Source organism: Dendrobates tinctorius, unplaced genomic scaffold, assembly GCF_039654945.1.
Source record: "Dendrobates tinctorius isolate UK_male_01 unplaced genomic scaffold, ASM3965494v1 ptg000024l, whole genome shotgun sequence".
NCBI classification, from domain to species: Eukaryota; Metazoa; Chordata; class Amphibia; order Anura; family Dendrobatidae; genus Dendrobates; species Dendrobates tinctorius.
Genome location: NW_027361692.1, coordinates 18,746,123 through 18,769,018, shown reverse-complemented (window position 1 = coordinate 18,769,018; position 22,896 = coordinate 18,746,123). Strand labels below are relative to the sequence as shown.

General features: G+C 38.6%; 1 protein-coding gene across 6 annotated transcripts in view; it reads left to right on the top strand.

The window, feature by feature from the left end:
- Positions 1-22,896, top strand: part of ADGRB3 (adhesion G protein-coupled receptor B3) — a 1,461,501-nt gene that overhangs the window by 492,120 nt on the left and 946,485 nt on the right. For 5 of the 6 annotated variants that reach the window (XM_073569395.1, XM_073569393.1, XM_073569394.1 and 2 more), the window contains exon 4: positions 17,270-17,431. The exons of the other annotated variant lie outside the window; for it this stretch is intronic. In XM_073569395.1, the coding sequence (XP_073425496.1) occupies positions 17,270-17,431 (162 nt within the window). The remainder of the gene's footprint in view (positions 1-17,269; positions 17,432-22,896) is intronic. 6 annotated transcript variants of the gene reach the window in all.

The following is a 22,896-nucleotide window of genomic DNA, read 5'->3' as shown; positions in this document are numbered from 1 at the left end:
ACATGCATAACTGTCCTCATGTTCATAGGGGATCCTATTCTTATGATAACTGAGGGCCCTCCATGATCAAACATTTATCACCTATTTTAGGATACAAAATAAATTTTACTTGTTGGCCTACCTTTTTGAGCAAAAATGTGATCCCACATAATACATATAAATCAATAATCTCATAGCAATCTCTTCTCTATGAAAATCATTGGTAAAAACTGACATTTTGTAAAAATAAAAGTTGAACTCCTTTGCTGTGCTGGTTGTCGCAAAAATAAAATCTACTATTCCTTTTTTTGTAGAGATCACAAGTAATATGTCAAATCTTTATAATTTTTTCTGACAATTGTTTTTATACTACTGTAGTCACTAATACACCAGATCATCATCATACACCATTTTCTTGTAGTATTGCTCTCTTCCCAACAGGCTTTACAGCATATTGGATAATAGCTTTCTCTTCTAATATTACTTGTACAAGACTTTATTTGTTTTGCAGCCAAAACCAGTCAAAAGTGTAAAAATTCAGTAAGCGTTTTGTTTATACAAGTTGACGCTTATATCACTTGTGCGCGAGGTGCTTTTAGCATTATGCACCATAAAATTGTCCTGTGAATCCGAAAAATGTGTTTTTAAGTAGTCTTTTAAAGTCTAACAATAAAACAATGCAAAAATATTATGATAGCACATAAACATTTAGTAAAATAATACATTTTAGGTTACTTTTGAAAATATATTGATTTTGATACTATTTTTTGAATACGGATTACAAAATTGTTTCTACTCATTCAATTATTTTTGCTATAATTTTTTTACCTCTAAAAATTACACTTTAACACATTTCCCAACTGGACAAATGTTTTTGTGTTTTCTACTGTTCCAAGAGCAACAACTTTATATTTTTTATTGATATAAAAATTTCCAAGTGCAATGAAATTGCATAAAATATATTGCTCAATAGGGTTTCTTTTTTTATCATGTTCATTATACGGGAAAAATGATGCTAGATTATGATTTACCAGCTCAGTATAGTTATAGCAATACAGACTTTTATTTTTACTTTTTAAGTGTTGGAAAAAAAATCAGAATGTCTGCATGTGTTGCATTTTCTGAAACCTGAAAGGTTTTGATTATTAATTCTGTTACTGTATGTAATAGATATTTTTGCATGGTGAGCTGACATTTTAATTGACACCATTTTGGGTACATACATTTTGATAATTTGCATGTTTTATGTTGGAGAGACCAGACAGTCCACAATTTTGGGGTATTGATCTTGTTTCCCTTTAAGACATTTACCAATCGAGTTTACCGATTAATGTTATATTTTGATAGGTCAGATTTTTATGGAAACAAACCAGCCATATTTTTTATTTATTTCTTTATTTTTTGTTTTCAATGTGGGAAAAAGAGGGATGACTCGAATTTTTTTAAAATATTTTTTACAAACTTTACTTTGTAAGTGAGTTGACTCTGCAATCACCTGGTTGCCCTGCTACATATTACACAGTATTTCAGCACATAGTAAAATCACTTCCTTCTGAACTGCACATAAGTACCAAGATGCCAGCAGCAAGGTCTTAAGCAGTACCATAGATACCATGGCAATTCATTGGCACCCCATAAACACTTTATAGGTAGGTCAATGGGCATGTGGAACAGTGCACTCTCCAACTGCATGCTTTAAATGACACTGTCAATCTCTGATGGCTTCATTTAAAGTATGTGGCATTTAAGAGATTAAAAGCGGCAGATGGAGCTCAGCCAGTGTCTGCTGCAAATGATGGAGCTCCTGAGACTACATCTAAAATGTAGTTACAGGGTTTTTACCATGAACAAAGCTAATTTTAATCAATAGATCTTGGAATATAAATAATTTCTAGAATTGGTTGTTTTTTAAAAAAATGTTCCTGTGCTAAGATAATCTTATAAATGTGTCCCTGCTGTGTACTGTGTAATGGTTACGTCTGACTGTACAGGGACATGGTCTGATCATACCACATCTCCTGGGCAGGGGTGGAAGCAAAAGAGAGTATACAGATTGAGGAAATACATGGGAACACAACTCATTCATTTTGTGAGAAAAATAATTTCTCTGCCTGTTTTTAAAAAATGTTTTACCTCAAAGTAAAAATTATTTGCGATCAATCCCATGCTGCTATGTCTCTTTTGCATCCTCCCCTGCCCAGAAGCTGTGGCATGATCAGGCCATGTTCCAGCATGGTCAGACACAGCCATTACACAGAACACAGCAAGCACACATTAATAAGATTAGCTCAGCACAGGGACATGCTTTTTGAATACATCTGAATGTGGAAATTATTATTATTTCAATTATTACTATTTTTACATATACAGTAACATTGCTTCACATAAAAAACTTTGTGCATGCATTGCAATTATTACCTTGTGCAGGGTAAAGCTGGTTTTATGCAGGATGTTATAATGCAGTAAATAGAGGATATAAATGAAAGGAATTGAATAACACTTGCAGTTTTTGAGTTTTGGATGCAATTTGCTTTTAAGCCAACATCAAAAAAATCCAAAAATTAGTGTAAGTTTATTTCCTTTAGTACCTCATCACACAAATATCATTTAAATAAAACCCCATAAAAAACACAAATACTTTTCAAAAGTTTTTTTATTTACAAAGTGGTCAAAAAGTATAAAAGAACAACACAGTAAGCCAACTAATAGGTGATGTAGACCAGACATTGTGAAAAATGCACCAGATTTATTTTCCTGCATGAACCACTATGATACATTTAATGCACATTCATACTATCTAGTTTAAGTTTATGAAAGCTGTTATGTGGGATAAGTGAATTTGGTCAAATGTTTTTTTAAAATGCCATGTTCATTATTTTTGCTGCATTTTTAAAGATTTTTAGCTTTTACGAGATTGGGAAACTGTTGCTAGGCAGATGTTAGCTCACAGGTCAGTGAGTAATATGATAAGCATTCTGGTTTGTATCGTTTTAGTTTAGTTTGATGTCTTCTTTGCATTTTTTTCAGCAAAATGAATTATGCTCAAGGTGTGGAGGTTTTTCTACTATTTTGACTCATGGCATTCTCTATAGAACATTAAACCCTCCTGGATAAATGCCTGTTCAAAGTGAAAAAAAATACTTATACTTTGCTTCTCTTCTTTCTACTGTGTTTACAACAAAAACTGCACTTGTGATTCCAGTCTACATTATAGCACAAATCATACTTTACAGATCTGCATGCTTCAAAGTTAAAATCTCTAAGAATTTTACTAATAGGATAAATTGTAAATACTGCCTTACTATATTGTGTGCTAAACAAAATAACTGTTATTAAATGTTTTATTAAATGTTTTTAAAAAACTTTTCAAGGCACATTTATATAGGGTCATAAGTAGGAACAAGCATTATTAGAAATGCTCGTTTCCCAGCCACTAGGCAATCAAATGTTCAATCATTAAGTGAGATCATTTTTAAGTAGCACACTGTTAGATATTCCATATGAACAAAATAAGTGGAATAATGAGTGTTCTGTTCTCATGGAAGTGCAGTTGACTTATCTAAACAAGCAATTAGAAGAGCACTGATTGGCATCAAGCCAATTGCTGTTTGTTTAATAGCCATGGATAGAGAAGAATGTAATTATTCAAGTGGAATTGAATTCTACTAGAATATGCAAAAAAGTAAGTTTAAAGAACAAAAGAAAAGCCTTATACCAACCTCACAGTTCACCTGTCCAACCATTCTGCTGCTCACTGCCCACTGTGCAGTCATTACAGTATCTCTCCTTTCCTGTTGTGAGCACTTTTGACCTGGCTTCTGAGTTTGGGCTCCCTCTGATGGTTGCTGCTGGTAATGGAGCTGGTCAGGCTGACAGAAGTCAATCACCTGAGGAGGATGATTGGAGATCAGGTATTACAGACTGGAGAGATTTAAGTGAGCAACCTTCCCTCAATTGTTGCCGGTGATTTGGTCTTCTTCCAGAGTATTTTGGAAGTCTGCTTGCCTCCTGCTTTGTCCTGCATCTTTCAGATAAGTTATTTGTCTGCTTGAATCTTTTTGCATTTGATCCATTTTTTGCTTTCCTCTGATTTCTGCTTTTCTTGTGTGAGTTCAGCCTTGTCCCCTGCTGGGACCTGTGTTGGACTCTGTTCCATATACCACAGCTCATGTCAGTCTTTTCAGTATTTCTAATCCCGTTAGATCATTATCTTTTGTTTTGCATCCAGTTCACACCAGAGTTCTGATTTAGTGGGGAAGAGGTCGTGTGGCCTCAGTATTTTTGCATATCAGATGTGTTGGATTTTTTCTTAGGGTTTTTTGCTTGATTGCAGACAGTATCCTTTCCTGTCCTGTTCTATCTAGACAGTTTGGGCTCCATCACTTGCTTACTCTATTTTCTGCCTGTGTTTTGTGCCTCATCTTGTCTCACCAGCAATATATGTTCGGGGCTATCTATTCCTTTGGGGTTCTACTCCAGGGCAGTTTAGCTTTCCCTTTTCTCTCTTTAGGTTTAGTTAATTCTTTGGCTGTGCTGAGGCGTCTAGGGCATTGTAGGCACATCCCACGGCTAATTCTAGTTGTGTCTTCAGTTTAGGGGTCTGCAATCCACTAAGTTACCAACTTCTCTGGTTATCTGGCTGCCTAGTCTATTCCCCTGCTATCCTCCTTGGTTACCTAATCATAACACTTTCCCCAATTGCGAGCTGCATTTCCTGGCTTGTTCACTCTAGGCTGTGACTTCCAATGACTATGCCTCAGTGATCACTGCACATCACACATACATGACGTCATGACATGCAATGCACAGAGACCTCCAAAGCCTAGCCATGGTAGAAACTCCTAGCCTAGAGTGAAAAGGTGGTAAGTTGTAGCCTGTGACAGAGTAAAGAGTTGGCTCTGAGGACTGGAAGGCAAGCAGTGAGCAATGGAGGATCCAGACAGATGAGAAGTGAGGTGAGTATAAGTTTAGTTTTTGAGGTGAGAATAGGTTTTTGCTTTTTGTATCGGATGCTTATCATGTGCTTGGTCCTGGAGAGAGCCCACAGAATAATGAGAGACATTCAATTCAAAGAGAATAATTTGCTGGGAAAATCTGTTCAATTTGAAAATTTCAGTTGTCAAATCTGTTCATCTCTAGCCATATTGGGTCAACCTAAATGGGTCTTTAGTTTGTTAGCAAATATGGCATGATTTGTCATATATGATAACTCAATTTGAATGAACACTGCCCTTATTATTATTATTTATACAGCACCATTAATTTCATGGTGCTGTACATGAGACGGGATTACATCAAATTACAAATATCCATACAGTAAACAAACTAACAATGACAGACTGGTACAGAGGGAAGAGGACCCTGCCCTTGCGGACTTACATTCTACAGGAATATGAGGAAGGAGACTGTAGGTCAGGGGTTGCAGTAGCTCCGATGGTGCTGAGGTGGCTGCGTGGTCATTACAGGTTGTAAGATTTTATGAAGACATGACAAGATAGGGCAAGGTCTTCGACACCAAAGGAAGAGAGGATTTGTAGTAGGAGGTAGTGGTCAACTGTGTCATAGAGAGTCGAAAGGTCTAGAAGGAGGAGTATAGAGGAGTATAGCTGTAAGTAAGTCGTTAGTAAGTTTGGTCAGAGCAGTGTCAGTGGAGTGGTGGGGACGGAAGCCAGATTGTAGGTTGTCGAAGAGCGAGTTAGATGCAAAGTGAGAGGAAAGTTCAGCATAGAAGCGCTGCTCAAGAAGTTTTGAAGCAAATGGGCGCAAAGATATGGGGTGATAGCTGGACATAGCGCACGGGTCAAGGGATGGCTTTTTGAGGAAAGGTGTGATTGTGGCATGTTTGAAAGCAGAGGGGAAGGTACTAAAAGTTAGTGATAGGTTGAAGAGATGGGTTAGGGATGGGATAAGTGCAGTGGTGAGGTTGGGGAGGAGGTGGGATGGGATGGGGTCAAGCGCACAAGTGGTGAGGTGTGATTTGGAGAGAAGATGAGCAAGCTCTCCTTCTGTGATTTTGGAGAGGTAAGTTATGGGGTTAGAGTAATCGTCTGGTATACAAAGGGGTGGTGGTGGTCAGACAGCAAAGACTTGACTTGTTTGGTCTATCTTATTTTTGTAGTGCATGGCAAAGTCCTAGGTGGAGATTAAGGAAATTGGAGGAGGCAGTGGAGGGAGTAAAAATTGTTGAATTCTTTGGGGTTGTGGGATAAGGAAGATACAAGGAGTGTAAAGTAGACCTGTTTAGCAGAGGTGAGCGCTGATTTGAGTGCAAGTGTTGCTTGTTTGAATGAGGTAAAGTCGTCTTGCGAGTGAGTTTTCTTCCAAAGCCGCTCTGCAATTCTGGATACTGGCCGAAGCTTTTTAGTGATGTTATTGTGTCAGGTTGTCTATTGATTTGTCTCTCTCTCAGGGGTGACCGTGTCAATGGCTCATGTAAGAGTGGCATTGAAGAAACTAGTGGCAGTGTCTGTGTCATGGAGTGAAGCTATGGAGGACAGTGGTAGAAAAGAGTCAGAGAGTGTGCGAGTATCTAGATGTGTGAGGTTTCTATGGGGGTGCACAAGTTGGTGGACATGGGTGACAGGTGAGGAGGACAGTGATGAGAACATGAGTAGATGATGGTCAGATAGAGGGAGAGAGGAGGTTGTGAAGTTAGATAGGGACCAGAGATGGGTGAAGACAAGGTCTAATATATGTACTTCTGCGTGAGTGGCTGCAGAGAACAACTGAGTAAGTCCAAAAGATGAAGTGAGCGACACGAGTTGTAAGGCTACCAACTGGTGGGTGTCAAGGGGGATGTTGAAGTCACCCATGATGATGGTGGGAATGTCAGCAGAGAGAAAGTGAAGAAGCCAGATGGAAAACTGGTCAATAAAGGCTGTGGTCGGGCCGGGAAGTCGGTATATGATGGCCACTTGGAGGTTGGAGGTAGAGTAGATGCGGACAGAGTGGACTTCAAAGGAGGGGAGGATAAGGGAGGGTAGAGGTGGAATTGGGTTAAAGGTACAGTTGGAAGGAAGGAGAAGACCCACTCCTCCACCATGTCTGTTGACAGAGTGAGGAGTGTGGGTGAAGTGAAGGCCGCCGTAACATAGCGCAGCAAGGGAGGCTGTTGGATGGTGTCATCCATGTTTCAGTGAGGCCCAAGAAGAAAAAATGAGAGGTAAAGAGGTCGCAAATCACATGGAGTTTATTGCAGACAGAGCGGGCATTACAAAGTGATCCAGAGAGAGGGAACAGGGTGGTGGCCGTCACGGGCACGGATTTGAAGTGGACGAGATTTTGGGTGTTTATATTGGGTTGGGAGCATTAGGAGGGATATTAATGGAAGGTATGAGCAGTGGGGGTCCAGGATTGGGAGATATGTCGCCAGCAGAGAGGAGAAGCAGAGAAAGGGAGAGAAGGTGGGAGAAAGATAGTGCCAGCTTGTTTTATGTTTTAGTAGGAGAGATGTGATGTTGAGGAGGAGGTCAGCGGAGGAGGTCAGGGGGAGGCAAGATGGAAGGAGAGATTATAACTTGGTTAGAGGGTGCTGGGGTTTGCAGATAACAAAGGAGAGTGAGGAGCAATGGAGGCAAAACTGTTAGAGCGTATGTCAGCATGATGACAGTAAGTGTGGAGGAAGGAGAAAAAATTTAGTACAATTATTAACAGTGGTTAGTCATACCTTCTGTTCACTTCTGGCTCATTTCTGGCATATTTCTGCTGAATCCTAATAGAGCTATCCTTATGGAGCCAGACCAAGGTCAGAAAGACCTGCGACTCTGCATTTGTAACTAAGTGAAATAGGCCAGGTGTGATCAGAAGGGAGGGGCAGCAGGGAGACTGATCACAGACACATGAGAGGACAATTTAAAGCCAGAAGGGAAAATGCAAACAGGAAGTGGTCAGATCCAATGGATAAATAAAGCCAAATGTGTGGTAGCATCAAGGAATTAAGATGACAAACATGCAGGGGAAAAAAATACCAGTAATGACAGACAGATACAGGGTGAGTGGGGTCAGGAAATATGGGTGATGATATTGCAGCCAGTGGACATGCCAGTAATGACAGACAGATACAGGGTGAGTAGGGTCAGAAAATATGGGTGATGATATTGTAGCCAGTGGACATACCAGTAATGACAGACAGATACAGGGTGAGTGCGGTCACAAAATATGGGTGATGATATTGCAGCCAGTGGACATACCAGTAGAGTTGAGCGAAACAGGTCGGTCAGATTCACAAGTCGCCGACTTTCGCCAAAGCCGAGCAAAACCCGACCATAGCGTGAGGTCAGCCATGCGGTCGTCGACCCAAGCGCCAAAGTCGGATTTCACAGAATGCTTGCACGTGACTTTTTTCAGCCAGTGAGCAAGGATGTACACTGTGGGCAACGAGATGACATGTGCAGCGTCCGGGGAGAGAGAGAGATTTTGCGCACTTTAAAAAATCGGTCTGGCATGTAGGTGTCCTCCATTCCCTGCAGACTTTGCTTCCCCATTGACTTGCATTGGGTTTCGTGTTTCAGTCGGACCTCCGACTTTTCCTGATAGTCGGCCGATTTCGTTTTACTCGACTTTTGAGAAAGTCGGGCTTCATGAAACCCGACTCAACCCTAAAAAAGGCAAAGTCGCTCATCTCTACATACCAGTAATGACAGACAAATACAGGGTGAGTGGGGTCAGAAAATATGGTTGATAAAATTACAGCCAGCGGACATATCAGTAATGACAGACAGATACAGGGTGAGTGGGGTCAGGAAATATGGGTGATGATATTGCAGCCAGTGGACATACCAGTAATCACATACAGATACAGGGTGAGTGAGGTCATGAAATATGGATGATGATATTGCAGCCAGTGGACATATGAGTAATGACAGACACAGGGTGAGTGGGGTCAGGAAATATGGGTGATGATATTGCAGCCAGTGGACATACCAGTAATGACAGACAGATACAGGGTGAATGGGGTCAGAAAATATAGATGATGAAGGTACCTGAGGCTGGAGCAGATTGATTGTCAGACTGATAATGATAATGAAGCATAGTAATAATAATGAAGCATCTATAGCAGAGGGGTTATTTTTCTGGCATATTTCTGCTGTATACTTATAGAGCCATCTTTATGGAGCCAGACCAAGGTCAGACAGACCTGCGACTTATCTATTTATGCTAAGAAACTTGCAAGGAAAAATAGCTGAGATACCAACCATACTGTCAGCAAACTATGTTTTGAAAATAAATGTGCCAAAAAGCCACTAACCACCACAATTCAAGATGCTGTATATAAATTGCATCTATTTTGCAAAAATCTCTCAAAAATATCTGGTCAAAGCAGTTACCACCCCATGTCCCATCTGAATAAAAAGCTGAAAAATTTCCGTTCAAAATGGTCCATACATTGCCTATGAAAGTGTCCTTAGGGACATAATCAAGTCCAAAATATTTGGAATTGATTTCTTATTGCATTTGAAGAATCTGAAGACAGGCGGTATTTCAGTATTTCAGTATTATGTTGCATTGACATTGGTGTTTATTTGCTGTGTTTTTTTTCTTTAAATTTCAATTTATTACAAAAAAGCATAAATGTGTAGTACGTTGAATTAAAGATTTTCAATTTGTTTCTTTTATAGGGAATTTTAGGGGTTGTTAGGTCATATATACATATTTTTAAGAAGGGTCATCAATATCAGATCAGTGGTGGTCTGAATTGCAGTTTTTGACAGTGGCCATTTCAAATTGAATGTAGCTGTTGCAGTGAAGCTCTGTTCAATAACAGCTGATTAATGAAAGTGCCTGGTGTTGGACCACCACAACATACTGATGAGTTTTTGTAAAGGATAATATAGATGGGATGCATGGCACAGCTGGATGATAGGTGCCTAAGTAGAGTTCCAATCCTTAATATAGCAGACTGCTTTGAAGTCACTTTGTTATTTTACAGTTCAAGATAATATTGAATGTTTGGTCCTGTTCTGCAAACCTTCATTAGACCAACATTAGTAATAATACACAATAAAACCAGAAAATAAAAACTATTAAAAATTATTACTTATTATTATAGAGCCATTTATTCCATGGTGCTTTACATGTGAAAAGGGGTATAAATAATAAAAACAAGTACAATAATTTTAAACAATAAAAGTCATGACTGGTACAGGAGGAGAGACGACCATGCCCACGAGAGCTCACAATCTACAAGGGATGTGTGAGGATGCAGTATGGGAGGGTAGAAGCTGGTCGTGTACCAGTTTGGTGGTTACTGTAGGTTGTAGGCTTGTCGGAAGAGGTAGGTCTTCAGGTTCCTTTGGAAGGTTTCCACAGTAGACGAGAGTCCGATATATTGGGATGGAGAGTTCCAGAGTAGAGGGATTCACAGGAGAAATCTTGTATGCGATTGTGGGAAGAGGAGATAAGAGGGGAGTAGATAAGGAGATCTTGTGAGGATCAGAAGATGTGTGCAAGTAGTACCGGGAGATGAGGTCACAAACGTATGAAGGAAACTGGTTGTGGATGGCTTTGTATGCCATGGTTAGGGTTTTGAACTGAAGTCTCTGGGTATTGGGGAGCCAGTGAATGGATTGACAGAAAGGAGAGGCAGGGGAATAGTGGTCGTATATGTGGATTAGTCAAGCAGCAGAGTTTAGAATAGATTAGAGGGGTGCAAATGTGTTAGAAGGGAGGTCACAAAGTAGGAGGTTACAGTAGTCAAGACGTGTGATGATGAGTGCATGGACTAGGGTTTTTTGGTGAGAAATTCATGAATAAGGGAAATATTTTTGAGTTGAAGTCTGCAGGAAGTGGAAAGGGTTTGGATATGTGGTTTAAAGGAAAGATCAGAGTCAAATGTTACCTCAAGGCAGTGAGCTTGTGGGACTGGGGAGAGTGAGTAGCCATTTACTTTAATGAATAGGTCTGTTGGGGGAGTCGAGTGAGATGGGGAAACAATGATGAATTCTGTTTTGTCCATGTTAAGTTTTAGAAATCTAGAGGAGAAGAAGAATGAAATAACGGACAGACGTGGGATTTGGGTTAGTAGGGAGGTGATATCTGGTCCAGAGAGGTACATCTTTGTATCATCAGCATAAAGGCGATACTGCAAGCCATGAGATTCTATGAGCTGTCCCATGCTGAAGATGTAAATGGAGAAGAGCAGAACTGAACCTTGCAGGACTCTGACAGAAAGAGGTGAGGAGGTGGTGTGAGAGTGGGAGATGCTGAATGTCCAGTCTGTTAGGTATGACGAGATCCAAGATAGGGTCAAGTCTATGATGCCAAGATATGAGAGAGTCTGTAGTAATAAGAAGTGGTCCACTCCACTGTGTCAAAGGCAGAGGACAGGTCCAGGAGGAGGGGGACAGAGTAGTGTCGCTTTGCTTTGGCAGTTAGTAGGTCATTGGTGACTTTAGTTAACGCAAATTCAGTGGAGTGATGCAGTCGGAAGCCAGATTGTAAGCGATCGAAGATGGAGCAGGAAGAAAGCTGGCAAGACAGTTCAAAATGGACGTGTTGTTCCAGTAGTTTTGAGGCACATGGGAAAAGCGATATGAGATGATATCTAGATACAGAGGATGGATCAAGAGAGAGATTTTGGAGGATGGGTGTCATTGAGGCATGTTTGAAGCATGATGGGATACTGCTGGAGACATCAGCACAAATAGGGTCTTATCCAAGTCAAAGTGTATTGATAGTATCAAATTCTACTCACCAGATGGAGCTTTTGATAAAGCATTTAAAGTTATTCGCTGCAGCAAATTCACTGGTCAGCAAGTGACCATGCTGTAGATAAATGAAAGTGTCAATGTGGATGCAACCTGCGCCGCTGAACAATCGCATGTCCAGATGCACCACACACAAAGGAAGGTGATCCACCCAATGAGCCCCAAAGTCCAAGTGACCTCTTCAATAGGAAACACCACACTAATCATGTGTGGCTTTCCTGATGAAAAAGCCACACATGATTAGTGAGAGTGAGTGTAGATCGATGTGTTTAAGATTTCTAAGAGGATGTGCAAGTTTGTGGGGTGGGTATTGTGGAACTGGAGAGGAGAGTGAAGAGACTGTAAGTAGGTTGTGGTCAGAAAGAGGGAGAGGTGAGTTACCGAGGTTAGATAGGGAGCAGATGCGGATGAAGATGTAGTACAGTGTGTGGTCATCATTGTGAGTGGCTGCAGAAGACCATTGAGGAAGGCCGAAGGAGGAAGTGATAAATAAAATTTTAGTGACTGCTGAGAGGGAAGTGTCAATGGGTATATTGAAGTTAACCATGATGATAGTGGGGATATCAGCAGAGAGTCAAACTCAGTCAAATCCTATAATACAATGATATATCAAGATATTGGATATCAGTTCAATTGTAAGCAATATAAAATGCAATTAAGAGAACATAGGAAGTGATCAAATAATTCACGGTAATGCTCAAAAGTATAATTCTCATGTAACCAATAATGGAAACAGAAAGACAATGTATAAAATCCAAAGGGCTTTTCTCACTCTATACCTTATATTTCTGCTTCCATTATTGTTTTTGCAACTACTATACCATTTAGCTTTATCTATATTTATTTACTAACTTTCTTTGTCCTCTTGAATTGTCACTTTTCGACTGTTATATAGCACGTTCTGTTATATAACACGTTAATATGTACTGTTGAATAATACGATTTGAATGATTTTGTGTTTTTCGTTTTTCTGTATTTTGCTACCTCAGTGGTTTGATGATCAGATTCACTGTACAAGACTGAAATGTCAATACTCTTTTGAATTCTTAGATAATAAAACAACTTCACAACAGAGCATCATATGTTAGTGTGCCAAGTTCTCTTTGTCTACTAACCTCTCCCAAGGATAGGTTATCAATAGTGATGGCCAGAAAACCCTTGATAAAGTAGCACACTTCTTAAATTTTAGAAGTGCCATGTTATTTCTTTTTTTGTTTTTGCTCAAATGTATTTCAAATCACTGTACAGTAAATTTGCACAGTTATGAAATACAGAGAAGATTCTCACTGATATCAATATTCATATAAAAGCATATTTAAATTATAATTATCTTTGTCGGCAGCAATTACAGCTTTTCAGAATAAACTGTATATATGGACAGTTTTTTCTCAGTTTTTTTCTCAATTATTAAATTCTTAATCTCCTCCTTTAAATCTAGACACGTAATCATAAAATATGCGTGTAAAAGGGATAATACCATATTATAAATAAGTATTGCTAGATAGTTCTTGTAAAAATAATCACCTATGCAATTTACTGATTATTAAAATGTTCACCAATTCTTGAGATAATGCTACTGTTACTTCTTTTACCACTGGGTACCTTGGAGACATGGATATACATATGTATATAATAATAATAATAATCTTTATTTTTATATAGCGCTAGCATATTCCGCAGTGCTTTACAGTTTGCACACATTATCATCACTGTCCCCGATGGGGCTCACAATCTAAATTCCCTATTAGTATGTCTTTAGATTGCAATATTATTATGGCTTCTGATATATAGATACAGAAAACCTTAAAAAATTACTCATAGCTTCAAAGGTTTATTGTATACACACACAAATATATAATATATATATACTGTATATATATAAAGTACATATACAGTATGTATATATGTGCGTATAGAGAGAGCGTAAAAGCAAAGAAAGATAAACTAAACTAATATGGAATAAAGTTTTGATATATTGCTGCATTGAATCCAATATTTTGTTGGATATTAAAAATAAAGTGAGCTGAGCTTAGCGAATTGTAAAGTCTCAATTCCTACTTGTCAATAAATATGTACATTATGAAAAATTAGAAAAATAAATGGCAAATCCACTGATTGAATAACAAAGCAGATTCATCCTTTAAATCTGGCCCGGTAGCAGCTTGTAAGACAATAAATGATGCACCTTTTGCCATTGTACATGCATTAAATTCCAGAACAGCAAATTTTGAATGTCACATTTTTCTCGAGTGCACACTTTCATCACACAAAATCAATGGCACACCTATTTTATGGCAAAAGAAGACATGAGACTCCAAAAAGGTTGAATTGATTTACATGTTTAATGACTAGCATTAAACATTAGCTATGCTCTTTGTAAATTTTCAGTTCTTGATTTGCCAACACTGTATTTTAGAACCACATTTCACAACCATGTTTAAAGTAGATTAAAACCTGAGAGTTCAAATTTCAAATTAAAATTAACCTTTGCTCCTCTACTTAAAGTGCTAATTAATATAATTATATACTAATGTAGCATAGTTTGAACTCAAATTAGCAGTAGATGTTTTAGTTGCTTGAAGCATACAGGCCTACCGTAAATATTTTAAACTAGAAGTGAAATTATGCACAATTGTATAAAAACATTTATGTTGATTTAGGTTTACTTTTTAACAAGCATGTGTTGAAGCATAAGAGTTTAGTTATAAAAAATGAAAAAAATCTAAACTATGTGTCATCAAAAGAAACTATGAAGGCATACTAATGGATGTTTAACCTGGGTTGGTTTCCACTATCTTGCAAAAACTTTTCATATATAGTAAAGGCATGCATCATAAGTTCTACCTGGTGTGTGATAAATGTACCAGATGGAAACTGGTGGTGGAACTGGTTCATTGTTTGCCATATGATAATTCTTTCCTATCCAGTGCCTCAGTTTTTTCATTGATACATTCATACATTTTTACATCAGATTTGACATCAGTTCTGACCCATTTGGTTGCATCAAGCTAAATATGACTAAGCCTGATAAAAAAAAATATACATGTAAACCCAGGCAGTGATAGCCAGTACTCATGTATGATATGATTATCATTAAGCATATGATTTTATATTATATTATGTAACAGATAATCTGTAAAATGACATATATGCCAGCTACTGTATGGCCAAAATCACCTGAACAATTCTAAAATAAGAAAAGAGCTCTTTCTGCTTTATGAAATTTTCTTTTTACATTCTCTCTTAGTCTCAACAAGTGACTTGACCATGCGATCTCTTGATTGCTTTTATGGCATACTGGATCTCTTTTGTTTTGCCTCACATTAGGTCTGTCAATGTAACATTGATAGGCATACTATTTTGCCATGTCTTAAGGTACTGTCACACTTAGCGATGCACCAGCGATCCCAACCAGCGATATAACACGGTCAGGATCGCTGGTGCATCGCTAAGAGGGTGCTAGTGAGCTGCCACACAGGCAGATCTTACCAGTGACATCGCAGCAGTCGGGGGTCATTACTTACCTGTCACACTAGGTGATCCTGACGTCCTCCCGCCCGCATCCACGCTCGTCGCTTGTCTCTCCACAGGAAGCCCCAGCAGGAATCTGACAACGAGAAACAGTCCAGGACATTCTCACGCAATCAGCGATAACCAGCAGGGGAGCGGGTCGGAGGTAAATATCAGACATAGCGATTTCGCTAGCAATATCACTATAACATCACAAAACCTGTGACGTTATAGCGATATTGCTAGTGATATCGCTTATATGTGACAGGCCCTTCAGTCAAGGCTTATCAGTCTACTAAAATGATAAGAGTTCTCAAGATTGGCATAAAATCTGATTTTTCCTGTTGCAGATTGTTGGTTATCATATACAGTTGCTTCTGAATTCACTTCATTCTCATAAATAAATATTATATTACATTTTCCCCTTGAATACAGTGCACTAGATAATGCCAAAGGTTTAGGGCGGCGAACACTGATATATTTGCCATATGGCAATTTTCCAATTTTGCGTTTTTATTTTTCCTCTCCTTCTTCTGAGAGCCATAACTTTTTAACTCTTTAATTAACACAGCTAAACGATGGATTATTTATTGCAGGGTAAGCTGTGATTTTAAGTGACATCATTTATTTTATCATTTGGTGTACTAGAAAGTGGGAAAAACTTTTACAGTGTTGCAACATTTGCATTAAAAAGGCAATTTTGCTATTTTTTTTTCCATAGTGTTCATTATACAATTAAAATTACCCAACAATATGAGTCTCCAGGTCAGTACAATTACGGAGACACCAAATATGCTCTTTTTAAGTAGTAAAAATGCTTTGAAATTAATAGAAATCGCCATAATCCATAACGTTTTCAATTTTTAGTTAATGGTGCTCTTTGAAGGCTTGTTTTTTTATCCCTTTTATTAATCACATTTTGGTGTATATGTGGACTTTCTTTTGATTGTCTCTAATTGCAATGCTTCTGTGGTTGTAACAGTCAAAAAATACAGTTTTGAAGTTTTTAAATCACTATAGAGTTTACAGATCAGGTAAATTAATGAAATATATTTTGATAGTTTAGACTTTTACACACGTAACAGTGCAGAATTTTTTATTTCTTTATTTCAATAATGGAAAAGGTGGAGATTTGAACATTTTTTTTATTTCTTTCATATTTTTTTAAACTTTTTCTGCACTTTTCACTGGTATTAGTCTACTTAGGAGACTTGAACCTGTGATCATATGATCACTCATGCTGTGAACAGCAATATTTTACTTTTTATTTATTTATTTTACTCACTTATGTAGCGCCATTAATTCCACTGTGCTTTACAGGCATTATTGGAACTGTCTCAATTAGGGTTCACAATCTAGATTCCCTAACATTTTGTCTTTGGAGTGTGGGAGGAAACTGGAGAACTGGGAGGAAACCAATGCAAACATGGGGAGAACATTCAAACTCCTTGCAGATGTTGTCCTTGGTGGAATTTTAACGACTGAGCCACCGTGCTGGAGCAATATCACATTATTGCTCCAAATAGCACAAATAATGGTCTCCTATGAACACCAGCCAGAAGCAGGCAATCACAGAAGAACAGTCATGGAAGGTATTGTGATCTTCAGCAGACACTCGGCCATCATGGCGACCCATCAGTAGCCCACAATCGTGTACCAGTCTTTGTTATTAAAATAATATCATAATTTTTGTCAAGATATGTGAACTGTTATACTTTATCAAAAAATTTAGAGTGCAAAACTGAACTACTTTTGGTTGTGTAATATAGAGCTGTACATGATAATTCTCACAAAGCTTAAATTTACCAATTTTTTTATTTTATATTTGAAATAATATTTGAAATAAGTGGAAAAATAAAACTTGTTATATCAAAGCCTTGATAAATTCTTTCAGTGCTAGATAAAAAATAAATGCAATTTGTGGCATTTGAGTGTCCTCATGTCTTGAAAATCATTGAATGCATGTAACATACCGTATTATCCATCTTGTAGTTAATTCATATTAAACACATGACTATCAAAAAAATCATAATACTTAAGGCTATATTCATTTTTATTTGTTGTCTTGCATACAGGTGAATCTGGTGTTGAAGAGTGGTCCCAATGGAGTACTTGTTCAGTTACTTGTGGTCAAGGGTCGCAGGTGCGAACCAGAACTTGTGTACCACCTTACGGGACACACTGCAGCAGCCCCTTAAGAGAAACAAGGGTTTGCAATAACACTGCCCTCTGTCCAGGTAGTGTTAGTAGCAGATCAATATAAATTTGGATGTTTTAAATATGTTTAATAAGAAAAAATGTACAGGTTTTATTTTCTATTTTGCTATTTCTTTAACATGTTCTATCTATAGTCTGATCGATATATATCATCATGCGTAATATTATTTAGCATTATTATTTATTTTTATCTCACATAACAGTTGAACAAATTTTCTAAGGTTTTATTTAGATTTTTTTATCGTATGGAGCAATAATGTGAAATTAATATTCTTAAGATACAGTAAAACAACTACAGCATGTGCCAAAAATAGCCGATACTAAATAAATAAAAATGTATTTCTTTTAGTTATTTAAGTCAACCATACATAACACTTTCCATGGATACAATAAATTTTTGTATGATCAGTTTGCTAAAACCTTACTTTTTTCTTCTACGCAAACAATTATTATGCTTTTGTTACATCTACAAAAACAGCTACCGTATTTTTCAGATTAAAAGATCCACCTTTTTCCCCAAAATTTGCGGTGAAATTTTGGGTGCGTCTTAAAGTCCAAATGTAGTTTATGGGGAGTCCCAGGAGGCAGGGTAACTGCTGAAGGAACCTGGCAGCGGCAGGAGTGGGGCAATGCTTTGTCAGAGGAGGGGGTGCAAGGCAAAGAGAGGCTGCAGCAGAACTCGGGGGCTTTAACAAAATGTTGTCAGAGTCCCCACATTTGACATCGTTTTCACTGAGGTGGACTTAGGGAAAATGGCTGCCGTGGTCTGCAGCATCACCCCTCTCATGCAGCTACCACCAGCTTCCAGCAGCAGCAACCCTATCTCCAGCACCCTGCAACATCGCAGCTGCACCCCACCCCCTCTGAAAGCTACCATAAAAGTGGACTATAAGATGCACCACCAATTTATTAAAAACATTTTTCTCATTTTCCTCCACAAATTTGAGAGTGCGTCTAATAATCTGCAAAATACAGTATATGTTAATTTAATATCAAAGTCAGCATTACATGCAATGGTATTTTGTGCTATAAATTTTCTCATTACATAACTAATATTCTGCTTAAACAGAAGACTCTGAGAAAAGTTTGTTTTTTATTAAAGACATAGTAAATTGTGCTTTTTAAATGTCTGACAAACAGACACAAAAGGGAATTGGGAATATTTCAGTTAAAACAACCTCATCTAAACAGGGGTTTTTGCATGGCCAATGTTCTACATCTGTTTGTTCTATGTACTGTATTATATTGATTTTTTGGAACAAACAAAAAAATACACTTTATCCATTCTTTAGTGGTTGTATATACTGTTCTTTAGAGATGAGTGAAAGTCCTGAAATTTTCTTGAATTTGTTTGCAGATTTGATTTACTTTAAATATAATTTAGGTTGTATCAAGATTGCTGTGAAAAGACATTTACTATGCTCTGAGGTCTCTTCAGACCCCCCAAAGTATAACAAATGGATTACTAGCAATGGGTGAAAAATAATAACAGATAGTATTCACCTAGCCTAGGACCACACTTCATATGTTGTGTCATCTCTGCGCCCTACCAGGTCCTTTATTTGCTACAGTTTTATGTCCTCCTGTAATGACTAAGCCTCATCCTGTCACATGACACTGTGATGCCTAGTTATTACTGGAAGATTCAAAGAGAGAAAAGTGACTGAAGGAAGAGTTTTGAGTACCAAGTGGGAGGCTGAGGTGGCACCACACATTAGGGGAGGGTGTAGAAAAGTCTGAAAAGGCAACAGTATTTACTAGCTCAAGTCACAGAACTAATGCACTATTGGGATTCACCAAACCCATCTCGTTAATATGGATACAACAGGTGCAAAATACTGATGAAAGAATCACTCAAAAACCTACCTGCTAGGATTTGTGGTACTGTATTCTTACCTGGGCATTGATCGGGTCTGGTGATATGCTCCTCCGGTCACAAGCAGCACCATTGTCCTGACCCTAGAGGCGGAGCTACCATGCATGCATGGTAAATGTTCCAATCTTATGGAGCATTGTGTTCTGGAGTAGTAAGATTTATGTGAATGCAGCATGCCATATCTCCCATGGACTTCACTGCCCAGGGAACATGGGAAATTGTGTTCCCTGGTTGCCAGGCAAAGCAGGGTGCTGCTGTGTCTGGCACTAGGCAATGGTAAGATTGCGTCAATTCTGCTGTGCAAGTTAGCAGGGAGTAGTTGTCTTGGGATGATTGGGAGGTATTCAACACCTGATTATTTCCTTCAGCATCAAGTGGACTATTTAACCTTGTTCCCAGCTCCCTGCCCTGCTGTTTATTCCTATGTGTTATGGTAGTGAGTGATGCTTGCAGTATTGTTTGCTCTCTTTGAGGGTTGGTGTCAGGTTTGTTTCCCTTTCTCTTCATGCTACACTCTCAGGGCTTCTCGCAGAGGAATCTACCTAGTCCCAACTAGGCTCTAGCCGCATCCTCAGAAGCCAGCTGCAAAGCAACAGTGGGCTTGGGAAGGACTCTGCTAAATTCCCCATCCCCTTTACTGTTAGCTGTGTGAAGAGTATCTAGAGGTGTTTACATAAAACCCTCCAGAACCTGGAGATAAAATGGGATCCACGGTTGGAGACAATATTCATAGAAGCCCCTTGTAATCTTACCACCTTAACAAGGAATAAATCTACCCAAGTCCTGCGCATGGATCAACTGAGCCGAAGGAACCAAATGGCATTGTTTAGAAAATTGGTTCACAATAACTCATAGCTAATCATACCCATGGAGTCAGGGAGATCAGTAATGAAGTCCATATATAGTTAAAGAGACCACCAGGAGTACATTGTAGCCTCCCTCAAAACATGGATACATAGAATGAAATCCTAGATTACAGAAGATGGGGGACATTCCCATGCCCTCGTTGTCTCTATTGTTTAGGGCAAGCTCTGTCAAGGCTAAGTATGATCATGCTGTTTGCAATTTTAATACAGAGAAAAAACCCCTCCATGAATTGGTAAATTGTGAGTGGTTTTCTGATCAGTATTTTGCACATATGTTGCCTCCATCTTTATTATGTGGGATTTCTGCATCCTGTGCATTAGGTCTGTCACATGGGCAGGTAATTATTGTTACACTTTTTATGCTGCGCTAATTCTTGAATTTTAATCCCTCATTCTGTGGCCTTGCTTTTAATATGTGGACATAGAACAGGTGAGTATAATCTTTGGTTATTTTTAAAAACTTTTGAACGTTATATAGAATCCATCAAAGTAGAAGTCAGTTGTTAAAATCTAAATTTTCAGGAAATTTGTAAATGTCATCTCTACTACTCTTTTGTGGGCTTCTGCGCAGTGTATTAGGGGTATAATGTTATACAATAATGTATCAGAATCTCTCATTCTATTTCCATTTGTGTGTTTTGTCATCAGAATTGACCTGTCCAATAAGACAAAATGTTTGGGGTTGTCATCTATCTGCAGGAATTTTATAATCAGCGGGAGTCTCACTGCTGAAGCCTGCACCGAGCAGAAGAATAGGACACTTTTATCTCCATTAGAATGAGGTGAAAGTGGGTGCAGTTTTCCACCACTCCATCATTCTCTATAAAGCTGACCAGCGCTGCACTTGGCTTTTCCAGGCAGCTATATGGAACAGTTAAGAATCTGACCTACCCCTTCATTTTGCAACAAGAATATATGTGCCCCGTGAACATTCCCTGTTCTGCCAATTAGCGTAAGTCCCAGTTTTTGGACCCCCACCAATTAGTAAGTTTTCACTGATCTAAGGAATATCTGATAATTTGTTTTCATTGGGCATCCACTTTATTATATATATATATATATATACACTCACTGGCCACTTTATTAGGTACACCATGCTAGTAACGAGTTGGACCCCCTTTTGCCTTCAGAACTGCCTCAATTCTTCGTGGAAGAGATTCAACAAGGTGCTGGAAGCATTCCTCAGAGATTTTGGACCATATTGACATGATGGCATCACACAGTTGGCGCAGATTTGTCGGCTGCACATCCCTGATGCGAATCTCCCGTTCCACCACATCCCAAAGATGCTCTATTGGATTGAGATCTGGTGACTGAGGAGGCCATTTGAGTACAGTGAACTCATTGTCATGTTCAAGAAACCAATCTGAGATGATTCGAGCTTTATGACATGGCGCATTATCCTGCTGAAAGTAGCCATCAGATGCCTGTTCTTAGCTGAGAGGAGTGGTACCCAGTGTGGTCTTCTGCTGCTGTAGCCCATCTGCCTCAAAGTTCGACGCACTGTGCGTTCAGAGATGCTCTTCTGCCTACCTTGGTTGTAACGGGTGGCAATTTGAGTCACTGTTGCCTTTCTATCAGCTCGAACCAGTATGCCCATTCTCCTCTGACCTCTGGCATCAACAAGGCATTTCCGGCCACAGAACTGCCGCTCACTGGATTTTTTTTCTTTTTCGGACCATTCTCTGTAAACCCTAGAGATGGTTGTGCGTGAAAATCCCAGTAGATCAGCAGTTTCTGAAATACTCAGACCAGCCCTTCTGGCACCAACAATCATGCCACGTTCAAAGGCACTCAAATCACCTTTCTTCCCCATACTGATGCTCGGTTTGAACTGCAGGAGATTGTCTTGACCATGTCTACATGCCTAAATGCACTGAGTTGCCGCCATGTGATTGGCTGATTAGAAATTAAGTCTTAACACACAGTTGGACAGGTGTACCTAATAAAGTGGCCAGTGAGTGTATATATATATATCAAATGATTACTATAACCACAACAATGTACATTTGTTTGGTGTTTGGTGTTTCTTTCTTAATGGATTCAAAAATCATTTGAACAGGTGGTTTTGATTCTTGTTTTAAATGTGTCTACGGATTAAGGCCTCATTAACACATCCATGTTCAAACATACAGGTGAAAAAATAGCACCATTGTCATCAGTGTTATGCATCAGTGTGTTGATTGTTACCATCAATGATTTTTCATGAAAGGATAAAGAAATAACTAGCTTACAAAGCTTCTCCTGTACTTCACAAAGTTAAACATGGACTGTACACGGATAACGCATGGATGCCATCAGTGGGTTGAACGTGTTTTCACGGACCCAGAGACCTATATTGGCAATTGTCCTTCGTGATTTTAAAAAAGAACAGACAGGTCTCCATGTGTTGGATATGGGCATAGATTATAGTGGACATGTGCATTGAGCATGGACATGTGCATAGATTATAGTGGTTATGTGTTGTATCAGTGAAAAAGATAGATACCACCCTACGTGCAACACGGATATGTGAAAGAGGCCTAAAGGGAACAGTGATATAATATGACAATATATTTTCAATTTATTTCTAGAAACTCAGTTAAATTCTTTTTCCTTATTACCATGATGCAAAGCAACCTCCATATACACAAACTGCTTGATCTGCCTGTGCAGTTATACAAGGCTTTTGTGAAAAAGAAGTCTACCAACAGCCTACAATAAAAGCAACAGTGTTTCCTACTGTTTCCTTTATTGCATGTAA